Source organism: Sturnus vulgaris, chromosome 3 (genome assembly GCF_052056855.1).
Source record: "Sturnus vulgaris isolate bStuVul1 chromosome 3, bStuVul1.hap1, whole genome shotgun sequence".
NCBI lineage: Eukaryota > Metazoa > Chordata > Aves > Passeriformes > Sturnidae > Sturnus > Sturnus vulgaris.
Window position 1 is genome coordinate 10,974,813 of NC_142245.1, and position 15,135 is coordinate 10,989,947.

Sequence of the window (15,135 nt, forward strand, 5' to 3'; positions counted from 1 at the left end):
GTGCTTTTGGTAGCTCTGAGAAATCTATTTGCCAATAGTCTCCTGGTTGCGGCCCCACTTGTAACTTTCCTAATTGTATCTGCCTTCGTGTCACTGGGTTATTTTTAATACAGACTGGACACATGGCGTTAATCCGTTTTGCCATTGTTAACATCCGATTGGAAATTATCTCACGTTTTAAAAACTGTACCAATGCGTCTGCTCCCCAATGGCACTTGTTATGTTCGATTTCTAAAATTGTTTTCATTACTTTTGTTGGCAATACAACCTGACCTTCAGCTGTGACATACCATCCTTTTTCATTCTTCTGGGCCTGAACAAATTGAGCAAGCTTCTCATCTTCATGTGTATACCATGGTTTCTGCTCAAGAAAAGAAGTGGCAGGGTTAATTCGCACTGGCAATAAAGCTAATTGTGTCCATACCTCTCGAGCAACCTGTTTGGCAACTCTGTCAGCCAGCTGGTTTCCTTGGAACGCTTTTCCCTCTTCCTTTTGATGTCCTTTTACATGCATCACTGCTACTGCCTGAGGTTTATGCACTGCTTCCAATAGTGCTAATATTTGTTCTTTGTGCTTAATTTCTGATCCTTGAGAATTCAACAGTCCTCTTTCTTTCCACAGTGCTCCATGTACATGTATTACTCCAAAGGCATATTTTGAATCGGTCCAAATGTTTACTCTTTTCCCCTGACTCAATTCTAAGGCTCTTACCAGAGCTTGTATCTCGGCTTTCTGGGCTGAAGTTCCCGGGGTTAAAGCTCGAGCTTCTATTATTTGTGTCAAAGTCACTACTGCGTATCCCGCATACCTGATTCCGTTTTCCACAAAGCTGGATCCATCTGTAAACAGTTCCCATTCCGGATTTTCCAAAGGCTCATCTTTCAGGTCCTTCCGGCTGGCATATACCTGTTCAATGATTTCTACGCAATCATGTGTCAATTCGCCTCCTTCTTCCTGGCTGCTGCTCCTAAGAAATTCTGCTGGATTAAGATGATTGGTTATTTTTAATTCAATGTCATCCTGTTCTCGGAGGAGTGCCTGATATTGTAACATGCGACTCGACGAGAGCCAATGCCCCCCTGTCCTGGGGTACAATGCAAAAATGTGTATTCTATCACCATCTGTTAAAATGTGGGAGGGGTGGTGATCCTTATCTCTGTGGGAGATATCCTCTGCTGATGTGCCATCTGATAAGATGGGGGGATGATCATCGTTATCTATTCACAACCCATCCCTCCTCCAGAAGATATATTCTGTTAATGGGCCATTAAGTCCTATTGTGTGACTGATAAGATTACATCACCCCATTGGGAGATGCCCCAACCAGGGGCAGGAGCCAAGCCTTTCCTACCTAGATAAAAAACTGGGGTTTGGGACCCGAGGGCAGACCTTTCTACTGGATCCCAGAGGAAAGTCGGACCTTTTCCACATCATCGCTGGATCTTCGGAGGAAAACTGCACCTTCTACAGGAGCACTGCTTCAACAGAACCACATCTGTCATCCAGGAGGACTGCAGCCACCATTTATACGGACTGCTACCAACACCCTGACTGACAGGGTGTCAGGTTGTATTTCTGACTGTGTTGGTGGTTGTTTCTTTTATATTATTGCATGTATTTTATTTTTTTCTCTTTTCTCCTATTAAATTGTATTACTGACTTGGAGTCTCGCACTGGTTTTACTTTCAAACCAACACATTAATTGGCGCCCAACGTGGGGCACGAAGGGTACTGAGGAAAGTCAGTATTACAATTTTGTTTTCACCATGATTCTCAACATGCTTACATGGGTTTTATATCTAGCTCTCTATATTTTTCCACACATGGGGAACTATCTGCCAGCTGTAATGCTCCTGTGTAGACCAGGATATGGTATAAAAATTGCTTTACTGGCCTATTATGTCTACTGCATGATAACCTCTGAGGCAATGAACGTAATCCGGAATATATACTCGACTTTGTTTGCTTGTCCTAGTCTAGGTTGCTACATCCGGGGTTTTAACAATCACACCCAGCCCTTGGGGGGAGGGGTAAAGGATGATTTTTTCCAATCTTTCCGGCCTGATACAGTAGTTTTTGGAAATGTTGAGTTCCCGCTGGATGCTAAGGACAGCATAATATTGTTGTTAGTTCTGCTTTGTCTCCTCTGCACAGCCTTTACAGCCTACAACATGCTTAGAAACAGAACACTACATGGCGTATTGATGCGTATTCTTGAGGAAGAGGAAAAAAGAAACAAATCAACTTTGTCCACGACTGCACAGAATGTCACAAAGAGGAGAAGAACCAAACAAAAAGCAACAGTGCCTGTGTCTATGCAGACTGCCACAAAGGAGGAAAAAGCCAAAAGCAAAGCAACAGTGTCCGTGTCTACGCAGACTGCCACAGAGGAGGAAAAAGCCAAAAGCAAAGCAACAGTGTCCGTGTCTATGCAGTCTGCCACAGAGGAGAAAAAAGACAGAAGCACCATCAGCATCTCCACACAAACCATCACTGAGCCAGAACAGCCTAGACCAGTAGCAGTTGCGCCCGTTCAGAAGAAGAAATCAAAGAGCAAATCAGTTCGCATAGTGACTGACGAGGACATGGCAGGACCTTCGCACCCAGCAGAAGTGACAGAGCCAGAAATCATCACTCGCTCTCTATCCCTGGGTGAGCTGCGTGACCTGCGGAGGGAATTCACCCGCCAGACAAATGAGTCCATCTTGACCTGGCTGCTCCGCATCTGGGACGCTGCAGCCAATGACACCATTCTGGATGGATGTGAGGCCAGGCAACTGGGATCTCTGTCCCGGGATGTGGTCATTGACCAGGGGATTGGGAGAACCCAAGAAACTCTCAGCCTCTGGCGGCGACTGCTGACAAGTGTGAAGGACAGATACCTTTGTAAAGAAGATCTTCAGGTGCACCAAGGAAAATGGAGCACAATAGAACAAGGTATCCGATGCCTGAGGGAATTGGCCGTGCTGGAGATCATTTTCTCAGAAGATGAGAGATTTCCTAAGAGCCCAGACTGTGTCCGGTGCACGTCACAGATGTGGTTGAGATTTGCACGACTTGGACCAGAGATGTATTCCCGTTACCTGGCAACGCTGCAGTGGAGGGAAGGTGAGGACATGGTAGGCGTCTTGGCCAATAAACTAAGAATTTATGAGGACACTGTCACAGCCCCATTTCGTACCCATGTCTCATCCGTGGAAACACGGCTGGTGGAGCAAGTCCGAAGCCTGATTGAAGAGGGCCATCAGAAACTAAAAAAAGAACTTAAGGAAAACAACTACCAGATCTCTCCTGAACCAACAAGAGTTTCTGCCATTAGGAGCCGGCGTTCCTCAGGCAGGGAGAGAGGACACACTCCACGAGGTAACCTCTGTTTTTTCCTTCAGGAGCATGGAGAAGACATGAGGAAGTGGGATGGAAAACCCACCTCCTCCTTAGCAGCCCGGGTACGTGAGCTGAAAAGAGGGACACCTACCCCAAGAAGTTCATCTAGAGTCAATGCTGCTCCAGTCTCTCGTGTACAGAACTCCAGACAGTATCAGAATGATGATATGACTGATCCTCTTGAAGGAACCTCAAGAACCTATTTACAGGGAGAGAGCAACGTGTACCAGGATCAGGAATAGAGGAGCCCTGCCTCTAGCCAGGTAGAGGAGAGGGATAATCGGATCTATTGGACTGTGTGGATCCGATGGCCTGGCACATCCGACCCACAAAAACATAAGGCTTTGGTTGACACCGACGCCCAGTGTACTCTGATGCCATCAAAGTATGTAGGAGAAGAATCCATCTCTATTTCTGGGGTAACAGGAGGATCCCAGCAGCTGACTGTAGTGGAGGCCGAAGTGAGTTTAACTGGGAACAGGTGGCAGAAACACCCCATCGTGACTGGCCCAGAGGCCCCATGCATCCTTGGCATAGACTATCTTAGAAATGGATACTTCAAAGACCCAAAAGGATATCGCTGGGCTTTCGGGATAGCTGCTGTAGAGACAGACGGCATTAGAAAACTGAGCACCTTGCCTGGTCTTGCAGATGACCCCTCTGCTGTGGGACTACTGAGAGTTGAAGAGCAACGGGTACCAATCGCCAGAACAACAGTACACCGCCGGCAATACCGTACTGACAGAGACTCAGTGATTCCCATCCATGAAATGATCCGTAAACTGGAGAGCCAAGGGGTGGTCAGCAAAACCCACTCACCCTTCAACAGCCCCATCTGGCCTGTGCGTAAATCTGAAGGAGAATGGAGATTGACCGTGGACTATCGTGCATTGAATGAGGTGACTCCACCACTGAGCGCTGCTGTGCCAGACATGCTGGAACTCCAGTACGAGCTGGAGTCCAAGGCAGCAAAGTGGTACGCCACTATCGATATCGCCAATGCATTTTTCTCCATTCCTCTGGCAGCAGAATGCAGGCCTCAGTTTGCTTTCACCTGGAGGGGCGTGCAGTACACCTGGAATCGTCTGCCCCAGGGGTGGAAGCACAGTCCCACCATCTGTCATGGGCTGATCCAGGCTGCACTGGAGAAGGGTGAGGCCCCCGAACATCTACAGTATATCGATGACATCATTGTATGGGGCAGCACAGCAGGGGAAGTCTTCGAGAAAGGAGAGAAGATTATCCAGATTCTGCTGAAAGCTGGTTTTGCCATTAAGCGAAGTAAAGTTAAGGGACCAGCTCAGGAAATTCAGTTTCTAGGAGTCAAGTGGCAAGATGGACGTCGTCAGATCCCAACAGAGGTAATTAATAAGATCACTGCTATGTCTCCACCTACCAACAAGAAGGAAACACAAGCCTTCCTAGGTGCCATAGGCTTTTGGAGAATGCACATTCCTGAGTACAGTCAGATTGTGAGCCCTCTCTACCTGGTTACCCGCAAGAAGAACGATTTCCACTGGGGCCCTGAGCAGCAGCAAGCCTTCGCCCAGATCAAGCAAGAGATTGCTCATGCAGTAGCCCTTGGCCCAGTCAGGACGGGACCAGATGTGAAGAACGTGCTCTACTCTGCAGCCGGGAACCATGGTTTGTCTTGGAGCCTGTGGCAGAAGGTGCCTGGTGAGACTCGGGGTCGACCACTGGGATTCTGGAGCAGAAGCTACAAAGGATCTGAAGCCAACTACACTCCTACAGAGAAGGAGATCTTGGCCGCCTATGAAGGAGTTCAAGCTGCCTCAGAGGTGATTGGCACAGAAACACAACTCCTCCTGGCACCCCGACTGCCAGTGCTGGGCTGGATGTTCAAGGGAAAGGTGCCTTCCACACATCACGCCACTGACACCACATGGAGCAAGTGGATTGCCCTCATCACTCAGCGCGCCCGTATTGGGAATCCAAATCGCCCTGGGATTCTGGAAATAATTACAAACTGGCCTGAAGGTGAGACTTTTGGATTGTCTTCTGAAGAAGAAGAGGAGCAAGTGGCACGTGCTGAGGAAGCCCCACCATATAATGAGCTACCAGAGACTGAAAGACGATATGCCCTCTTCACTGATGGTTCCTGCCGAATTGTAGGCACTAACCGGAAATGGAAAGCTGCAGTATGGAGCCCCACACGACAAGTTGCACAAGCTACCGAGGGACAAGGTGGATCGAGTCAGGTCGCAGAGCTAAAAGCCGTCCAGTTGGCTTTGGATATTGCTGAACGAGAGAAGTGGCCAAGGCTCTATCTCTACACTGACTCATGGATGGTAGCTAATGCTCTGTGGGGTTGGCTGGATCGCTGGAAAAAGGCCAGCTGGCAACGCAGAGGGAAACCCATATGGGCAGCTGAGATTTGGCAGGACATTGCTGCCCGAATAGAGAAACTGACCATAAAGGTTCGACACGTGGATGCACATGTACCCAAAAGCTGGGCTAATGAAGAACATCACAACAACGAGCAGGTGGACCGAGCTGCCAAAGTGAAAGTATCACAGGTGGATCTAGACTGGCAGCACAAGGGAGAATCATTCCTAGCTCGTTGGGCCCATGATGCCTCTGGTCATCAGGGGAGAGATGCGACGTACCGATGGGCCCGTGACCGAGGGGTGGACCTTACCATGGACAGTATCTCACAGGTCATCCACGACTGCGAGACCTGTGCCGCAATCAAACAGGCCAAGCGGGTAAAGCCTCTGTGGTATGGTGGACGATGGTCAAAGTACAGGTATGGGGAAGCCTGGCAAATTGACTACATCACCCTTCCCCAAACCCGCCAGGGCAAACGCTACGTACTGACCATGGTGGAAGCAACCACGGGATGGTTAGAGACCTACCCTGTGCCTCATGCCACTGCCCGGAACACCATCTTGGGCCTAGAAAAACAAGTCCTTTGGAGGCATGGTACCCCTGAGAGAATTGAATCAGACAACGGAACCCATTTCAAGAACGGCCTTATCAACATGTGGGCCAAAGAACATGGCATTGAATGGATATATCATATTCCTTACCATGCACCAGCTGCCGGGAAAGTTGAACGGTGTAATGGACTCCTTAAGACTACTTTGAAAGCACTTGGTGGTGGAACCTTCAGAAATTGGGAAATGAACTTGGCCAAAGCCACCTGGATGGTTAACACCCGAGGGTTCATCAATCGAGCCGGTCCTGCCCACTCTGAACCCCTGCACACAGTGGATGGGGACAAGGTCCCAGTGGTACACATGAAAGGTATTTTAGGAAAGACTGTTTGGATTAATGCCACCACAGGCAAAGGCAAACCAATCCGTGGGATTGTTTTTGCTCAAGGACCTGGTTGCACCTGGTGGGTAATGCAGAAAGATGGGGAAACCCGTTGTGTACCGCAAGGAGACCTAATTTTTAGTGAGAACTGTATATAAGGTTTCATTTTGTATTATATATCTGTAAGAGGGTATTGGTTTGGGTGTGATGTAGATGGTAATAGAATAAGGGGTGGATTATGTCCTGGGGTACAATGCAAAAATGTGTATTCTATCACCATCTGTTAAAATGTGGGAGGGGTGGTGATCCTTATCTCTGTGGGAGATATCCTCTGCTGATGTGCCATCTGATAAGATGGGGGGATGATCATCGTTATCTATTCACAACCCATCCCTCCTCCAGAAGATATATTCTGTTAATGGGCCATTAAGTCCTATTGTGTGACTGATAAGATTACATCACCCCATTGGGAGATGCCCCAACCAGGGGCAGGAGCCAAGCCTTTCCTACCTAGATAAAAAACTGGGGTTTGGGACCCGAGGGCAGACCTTTCTACTGGATCCCAGAGGAAAGTCGGACCTTTTCCACATCATCGCTGGATCTTCGGAGGAAAGCTGCACCTTCTACAGGAGCACTGCTTCAACAGAACCACATCTGTCATCCAGGAGGACTGCAGCCACCATTTATACGGACTGCTACCAACACCCTGACTGACAGGGTGTCAGGTTGTATTTCTGACTGTGTTGGTGGTTGTTTCTTTTATATTATTGCATGTATTTTATTTTTTTCTCTTTTCTCCTATTAAATTGTATTACTGACTTGGAGTCTCGCACTGGTTTTACTTTCAAACCAACACACCCCCTTTTTGTTCCAAAACTGCAATGACCATATGGGGAACAAATACTTCCATCCTTTTTCCCAAAGTCAATTTTCTGGCTTCTCGAATTAGGAGCACTGTTGCTGCCACAGCCCTAAGACAACTGGGCCATCCGGCACTTACAGAGTCTAGCTGCTTTGAGAAGTACCCCACCGGGCGTTTCCATGAGCCCAATTTTTGGGTGAGAACCCCTATTGCCAGTCTCTGTCTTTCATTTACGTATAGTTGAAAAGGTTTTGTGAGATCTGGCAATCCTAGTGCTGGGGCTTCCTTTAAAGCTTGTTTCAGACTCTGAAATGCCTTTTCTTGTGTTTGTCCCCACTGAAACACAGGGCTTTTGGCTGCTTCATACAAGGGTTTTGCTTTCAGTCCAAATTCCGGAATCCACAAGCAGCACCACCCTATCATGCCCAAAAAGGATCTTAACTCTTGTGGATTTCGTGGTGTGGGTATGGTGCAAATTGCTTGTACTCGATTGATTCCTAACTTTCGCACCCCTTGTGAAATTTTGCAGCCTAAGTAAATCACTTGGGTTCTTACCAGCTGAGCTTTTTCTCTCGATACTCGGTATCCAGCTTGTCCCAGCATATTAAGTAATTCAATGGTGAGTCTAAGGCAAACATCCTTTTCTGCGGAGGCTATAAAGATATCATCAACATATTGTAGGAGAACATATAAAAAAGGTGATTCTTTTACCTGAGTCATCTTCCATTCTTCTAACTCTCGAGCCAATTGATTTCCAAAAATAGTTGGTGAGTTTTTGAATCCTTGTGGTAGACGCGTCCAGGTGAGCTGCTTCTTGCGTCCCGTGTCTGGGTTCTCCCACTCAAAAGCAAAGTATTTCCTACTTTCAAGTGCCAAGGGGATACAGAAAAATGCATCTTTCAAATCAATCACTGTGAACCACTTAAACTTTTCCGACACAGCTGTCAACAATGTATACGGATTAGCTACTACTGGGTGTATATCTTTAGTGATATTATTAATTGCTCTTAAATCTTGAACTAATCTATACTTACCATTTGGCTTTCTAACTGGGAATATCGGAGTATTGAATTCTGACTCACATTCCTGTAAAATTCCTAAGCTAAGAAATTGTTCAATCATAGGTGCTATTCCTATTCGTGCTTCCAATTTCAAAGGATATTGTTTTACCCTTACTGGGGAGGCTCCTTCTTTTAGTTCTATTACAACCGGTTGTGCCGCTTTTGATTTTCCAGGTACTCCTGTTTCCCATACCCATGGTACTACAGCTTGCTCTATTTCTTGTGGTATTTCTACTGCTTCTACTTCTTTCACTACAAACAGCTTAGCAATATTCTCCTTGGGAAATTCCAATCTTACTCTACCTTTTTCAAATATTATCTTTGCTTCTAACATTGACAATAAATCCCTCCCAAATAGTGATTCTGGGCTATTTGGCATATATAAAAATCGATGGTCAAATTCCTTCCCCCCAAATTTTATATCTAATGGCCGCAAAAATGTTCGTTCCTCAACTTGTCCCGTAACTCCCACTACTTGAATAGTAGAATCACTCAAAGGTCCTATCTTAGTGTTGACAGCTGAAAATGATGCCCCAGTATCTACTCTAAATTCTAACGGTTCCCCATCTACTTCCATTATTACCTTTAAATCCTGGTCTAGTCAGCTCTGATTCTGGTAATTCCCCATCATAAAGGCCTGGGCGGCACCATGTGGATTTCCCGGGAAAGCACCTGTATTATTCATCAGTCCCTGATTTCCATCCCCACTGGCTATAATTCCTCCCCCAAAACCCATTCCTTGGTTGAGAGGACACTCATTTTTCCAATGTCCTCTATTTTTACATAGAGCACATTGATCTATCCCCAGCTGCATTCTTCCTCTTCCCATATTCAATTGTCCCATGAGTCCTCCCGCCCCCATTGGCATTTCCGCCTTTGCTATTCCTCTACCCCTTCCTCGTCCACGTCCACGACTCCCTCCTCTCATATTATTTCCAGCCACTTGCTGTAACACCGCTAACATAGTAGCCTGTTGTTTCCTGGCCGTTTCTTTTTCCCTGTTATTATATACCTTCCACGCAACTTCCAATAGTTTATCTAAATTCCGAGTATCTTCTCCCTCCAATTTTTGTAATTTCTTTCTAATATCTTCCTGGGACTGCCCCATAAAAATTAATGCTAGCTGTAATTTTCCCGATTCTCCCTCAACTTCTAAATTAGTGTATCTACGAGCTGTCTCCTTAAGCCGCTCTAAAAAGGTTGATGGAGACTCATTCTTTTCCTGTCTGACCGAATATAACTTAGACCAATTCAAAGTTTTTGGTATTCCATTCCGTATTCCTTCTGTTAACAAATCCTGATAAGCTTTAAGTCTCCGAGACCCGCCCGTCGAGTTGGGATCCCACTCCGGATCTTCCCTAGGCACTAAGTCATTTACTGTACCATCCGCAAGCCGCAACCTAATCATTTCCCATGCTTTCTCTGTCATGGCTTTAAACACCATTTCCTTTTCAGTAGAATCCATTATTGTGTCTAACAGAACTTGTAAATCATTCCAATCTGGGTTCTGAGTCTTAATTACCATTTTTACCACCCGCGCAGTTCGTTCAGGATCCTCCCGATACGCCCCCGCTGATTGTTTCCAAATTAGCAAATCATTTGGAGAAAAGGGAACTTTCACTATGACCCGTTCCCCCTGCGGCCCGACTGCTTCACGCAGCGGAACCATTAAATGAGCACCTCCTCCCTTTTTCTTCCTTTCTACCTCCCACCTCCCTCTCCGAGTTCTTTCACATAAGGGGGTTCGTGGTATATCTGTGGTTCCTATTTTTGTTTCTTTATCCTCCCTTTCTGCCTCTAACATACTTTCTCCACGTTCTTCCATCGGAGGAGCACTAGGGGCTATCAGCAAAGAAACATCCTCTTCAGGTTCCAAAAACTTAACTGAGCATTCCTTCTCTTTCTGCCACCCCTTACATCCTTCACAATTCAGGTTTAATGTTTTCAAAACCATGATCCCACACTCCTTTTGCCACTCTGGTTTATCTTTCAAATAATAAAAGAGGTCTAGGTACGGTATTTCATCCCATTTTTCATTACTTTGCAGGAAATGCATCAAAGGTGTAATAATGTCAGGATTCAGTGTACCGTTCCTAGGCCATTGCATACCATCGGGTTCATATAAAGGCCATACATGATTACAGAAATCAATCAATTTCCTTTTACTTAATTCTTGACCAAAGTTCCCCACATTCCAGTGTTGTAATAAACAGCCCAATGGTGAATTGTCCGGGATTTCCATCCCGGAACTTGCTAGAGTCTTAAACGTTTTTAAAGGCATCATTACACTTTTTTCTTTCTTTTTTTTTTTTTTTTTTTTTTTTTTTTTTTTTTTTTTTAACACAATACACACCACACACAACACTCACACCCTTTCCAATACCCACCACACACAACACTCACACCCTTTACACTCACACCCTTTCCACAATTCTTGCCTTTCTCGTCTCTGCGAGTGGCAAGTGCTGAACCTGCGCAGTCACTGCTGCGTCTGACGGTCAGCGCCTAGGCTTTTTCCACAACCTTAAAGACGTCTGTGACCCCCGTGCGGAAACGCCGTTCCGACTTAATCGGCAGGCCCCCTTTTCCCTTGATAAAAGGAATAAAGCACCTTCGGGCTTACCTCCTGGTCGTCCGTCAGGCGCGGGGTCGGGCACGGGTTGATGTCCTCCCCAGAAATCACCTGGTGCCGGCGTGGAGTGGATCAGCTCGCGAACCGCCCCTGCCGCCTCCGGAGTCCCATCTGGGTCGCCAGAAAACTGCTGCCCGATGCCCCAAACAGAACACAAACTAACAGAGTGTCAGTTTATGCGGTGCTTTATTCAGGGCCCGGGGAACCTGCGGACTAGCGTCCAAAGTCAGGGTCCCACAGTTCCCTTTTTCGTCAAGTTTTTTATACCTTTTTACAAAGTAGTCCACGTGCAGAGGTACACATTCTTCAAGACAATACAGATACATAAATCTTGTAGATATCATTCCTAAAAGTTATAAATTTTGCATGCTTGTCTATTCAAAACTGTAGGCTACCCCCCCTTTAATTCCCCCTTGCATGTTTTCCCATCACCAGAACCCTTTATTTATTATTATACTTTAGCCTTATCCTGAAAGTTTCTAGATGTTCTTATATGCTCCACTAAATTCTTTAATTATCTTTAATTATTGTTTCCACAGTCCCCAGCTCATTCCCAGGGCTGGTTCCCAGGGCCTGTTCGAGAACTGCAGTTTTCTAAGCCTTAGCATGACTACTACTATATCTACATTAGTCCTTTTTCTCATTATTTCGGTATCACTCCCAATTATGGCATAATTAATTTCCTCTGAAGTCTGTTAAGCAATAAGCCAGTGTCCTGGTTTAGGGCAAATTTGGGAGGAAACTTCTGAATGGGGTCCCTCTAGGAAACAGATTTAAGCAGTCCCTCCCCTAACTGGTTCAGGGAAATATTTCCTTGGAGAGAAGTGGGGAAAAATATTTAACAGGCAAAACACCTCCCAGCACAAAATGAACAATACCAAACAGCAAAACCTCTCTCTGTTCCGAAGAGATGACAGATTTAGAAGATTTCTTTCCGTGGGCTGCCCAGCTCACTCAGTCTGTTCTCAGTCCCTCCTGTGCTGGGAAATGCTGCGGCCCAGGCCAGGCCTGGTGGGCCACAGGTGTGAGCTCCTGGTGCTCTTCTGGGTTTTCAGTCCAGAGCAGGTTCAAACAGTTCCAAGGAAAAGGAAAAGAAAACAGTCCAGGGAACTTCTGTGCCTCAGCTAGCCAGAAAAAACAACCAAACGCAAAGGAGAGTGTAGGCTTTTTCTCGGCCCCAAAATAGGGTCTTTCACCCTTCCTCCGGTCTAGCTCGGGTGTTAGGGTGAAATTCCCCTGGGCCCTAGCCTCAGGGACGTAGTTAAGATATCAAAAGAGGCTCTTTCCCCTAATAAAGTTACAGGTTTATTTCTCGTGGGTAGTGAGTGAAAAAGGGAAGGGAAAAGAGCGGGGGAAGAGAGAGAAAAGAGGGGGAAGAGCAGGGTAAGAGAGCGGGGTAAGAGAGAAAAGAGAGGGAAAACAGAACGGGGGAAGAGAACGGGAGAAGAGCGCGGGGGAAGAGGGAAAAGTGCGGGGTAAGAGCGTGGGGGGAAAAAAGAAAGGGGGAAGAGAGCGAGGCCAGGGGGTACTGACCTTTTCTAGGGTCTGGAAAGGGGGGGCGGGGAGAAATTGGATCCCAGCCAGCTCTGTGTGGCCAGGAGGGGAGAGGGACCAAGATACAGGGCACAGCAGGGGTCACGGGATGTACCATTTACAATGTATCTAGGAAACGCAACAGGAGAGCCCTGTCCCGCTGTCCATTGCAGATAGCACTGTCTGTGTGAAGGATGTGGGGAGCAGGTGCAGTCTCTGATAACAAACTGCACCTCTTCTCTCCCCACTTCACTCTTGGAACCAGTCTTAAAGCTGCAGAACTTAATATTCAACACCAGCAGAACAGACAATTCGGAGATACAAGCATCATAAAGTCACCCCAAGACAGGCAGCAAGTATAAAAAGGAAGATAATTCTGGAACAGGAGCATTCCCACTCATAGAAAAGTGTGACTGATAGAGGCTGTTGTCTGGCTACTGAGGTACTGGTGGTGGTGTTTGTGCCTGGAGCCCTTACTTGAGGTTTCAAGAGTTTGCTGAGAAGTACTTAAGGTTAATTTAAAGAGTTAGGATTTGGGCTGTGGTCTGTAGCTAAAGAAAAAACACATATTCATCATTACATATGAAAGCTGGTGACAACTGCTCAACAGATAAGTTAGCTAAACTGATATAATTGAATGGCTATTTCTAGATAAGTTAAGAATGAAAAAATGGGAGGGTGGGAGGAAGAGGAATGAACATGATTTTACTCAGAGATGCGACTTAAGGACAGAATGATACATGATTGGAATATTAACAGGCCATGGTTAGTTAGTAATTTTGGACATTTAAGTCACAGATGTTGAGAGCGAGGCTTAAACACATCTGCCAAAATGCATTTCTGAAGGAAATGACCTTCAGAAGGGAAACACAGGCTATCCAGCAGGAAAGCAAGTGGAGAACATAGGAGGTGAGTGATCTAGAAGATTTCCTTCTCTCATGTGAAGCTCAGGAAAGAAGTGAATATGAATTAAGTCATATCCGCTTCCTAAGACTAAAGGGATGGATGGATGGATGGATGGATGGATGGATGGATGGATGGATGGATGGAGGCAGAAAATCTAGGGTAAGAGTAGGCATCTAGCAGCAGCTAGAGGCTTAACTGGAAGATAGATGTGTTGTTTAGGTGATTCTTTTGAGGAGAGACGCTTAATTGTGTGGGCTCTGGGAGGGATCTTCAGCTCTACATTTATTAGTCATGAATACATGACATTTTTGTCCCTACAGGAAAAAGGACTGTGGAGAAAAATGGTGTCAATGATGGTGCAGCCAATGAATATGACCTCAACGACAGCTTTATAGACGAGGAGGAGGAGGAGGAGTATGAACCTACTGATGAAGACTCGGACTGGGAACCAAGTTCAGAAGAAAAGGATAACGAAGATGCTGAGACACCTGTGCAAGAAACACGTAGATTTGTTAGGATCAAAAAATAGCTGCTCAAAACAGCCTTGTGGATGTCCAGTGTGGTTGTGTTAAAACATGGTTGTGCAAAGGAGAGGAATTGTTTGAAATTTTTTTTTCTCCATGATGTAGGCGCTACAGGAAGGTAATAATGAGGGTGAGGGAATTCTGCTGTGCCTTTCTTGTCCATATGTATTATTTTGAGGTGGGTATGGTGTTTGTTTTATTAAGTTGTGGACACAGAGGATAGACCTCTGAAAATTTTTGGTTGTTTTTTCTTCTCTTTTTTTTTTTTTTTCTTGCAAAGCCATTGGTATCTCATATTTTGAAATACAATTTTAAAGGTTGTTAAAACTTCATCTTCCTGTGCTTGATTGGTGGTAGGAATGCCTAAGCCATTTTTATTGTTGAGTTAGTGGAGTTTTAAACTTCATTATCCTGCCCCCCATCTTTCCCAGGTGTTTTTTTGGCTCTCTTCAGGTACAGTAGTTAAATACAGGTTATTTCAATCACTTGAGAACAGTATCCCAGTGTATTGAACCACTTGATTGGCTCAATAACAATTATAGTGTTATTTGCTCTAATTACAACAGTACCTCTATCTGTGTACATCACTGGAATTGTGTCCAATTCTCAGCAAAGTCTTGATGACTGTATTTTTGTATAATTAAACTTGTAACATAAAATGGGAAAAGTGTGTAACTGTGTCTGTGATTCCTAAAGGTGTTGTTGGAAGATCTTGCCTTCAGTGTGTTCCTCACTCCCCTGAGCTTCCTGAAAAGCAAGTTAAAAGGTTTTACTATATTTTGGGACAGATGACTGAATTTTGCACCTTTTTTGGTCAAAGTCCTGAAGTTCAGCAGGGGAACATTCTTGTATGGCTTCAAGGAGGCATCCAAATATGCTCCAGCTGGTTTTGCGGACTTTTCAGGAGGACTTTTTGTGGATGTGCTCTCTGTAACACCAATGCCCTGGTTTTT

At 45.7% G+C, this 15,135-nt stretch overlaps 1 protein-coding gene across 6 annotated transcripts in view; it reads left to right on the forward strand.

Moving 5' to 3' along the window:
* The window catches only part of APLF (aprataxin and PNKP like factor), a 35,142-nt gene extending 20,293 nt beyond the window's left edge, over nt 1-14,849 (forward strand). For 3 of the 6 annotated variants that reach the window (XM_088160975.1, XM_088160976.1, XM_088160977.1), the window contains exon 9: nt 13,979-14,849. In XM_088160975.1, coding sequence (XP_088017101.1) covers nt 13,979-14,187 — 209 coding nt within the window. In that variant the 3' untranslated portion in view covers nt 14,188-14,849. The other 3 variants (XM_088160978.1, XM_088160979.1, XM_088160980.1) reach the window with 3 other exon arrangements.
* Nucleotides 14,850-15,135: the final 286 nt, after the last annotated feature.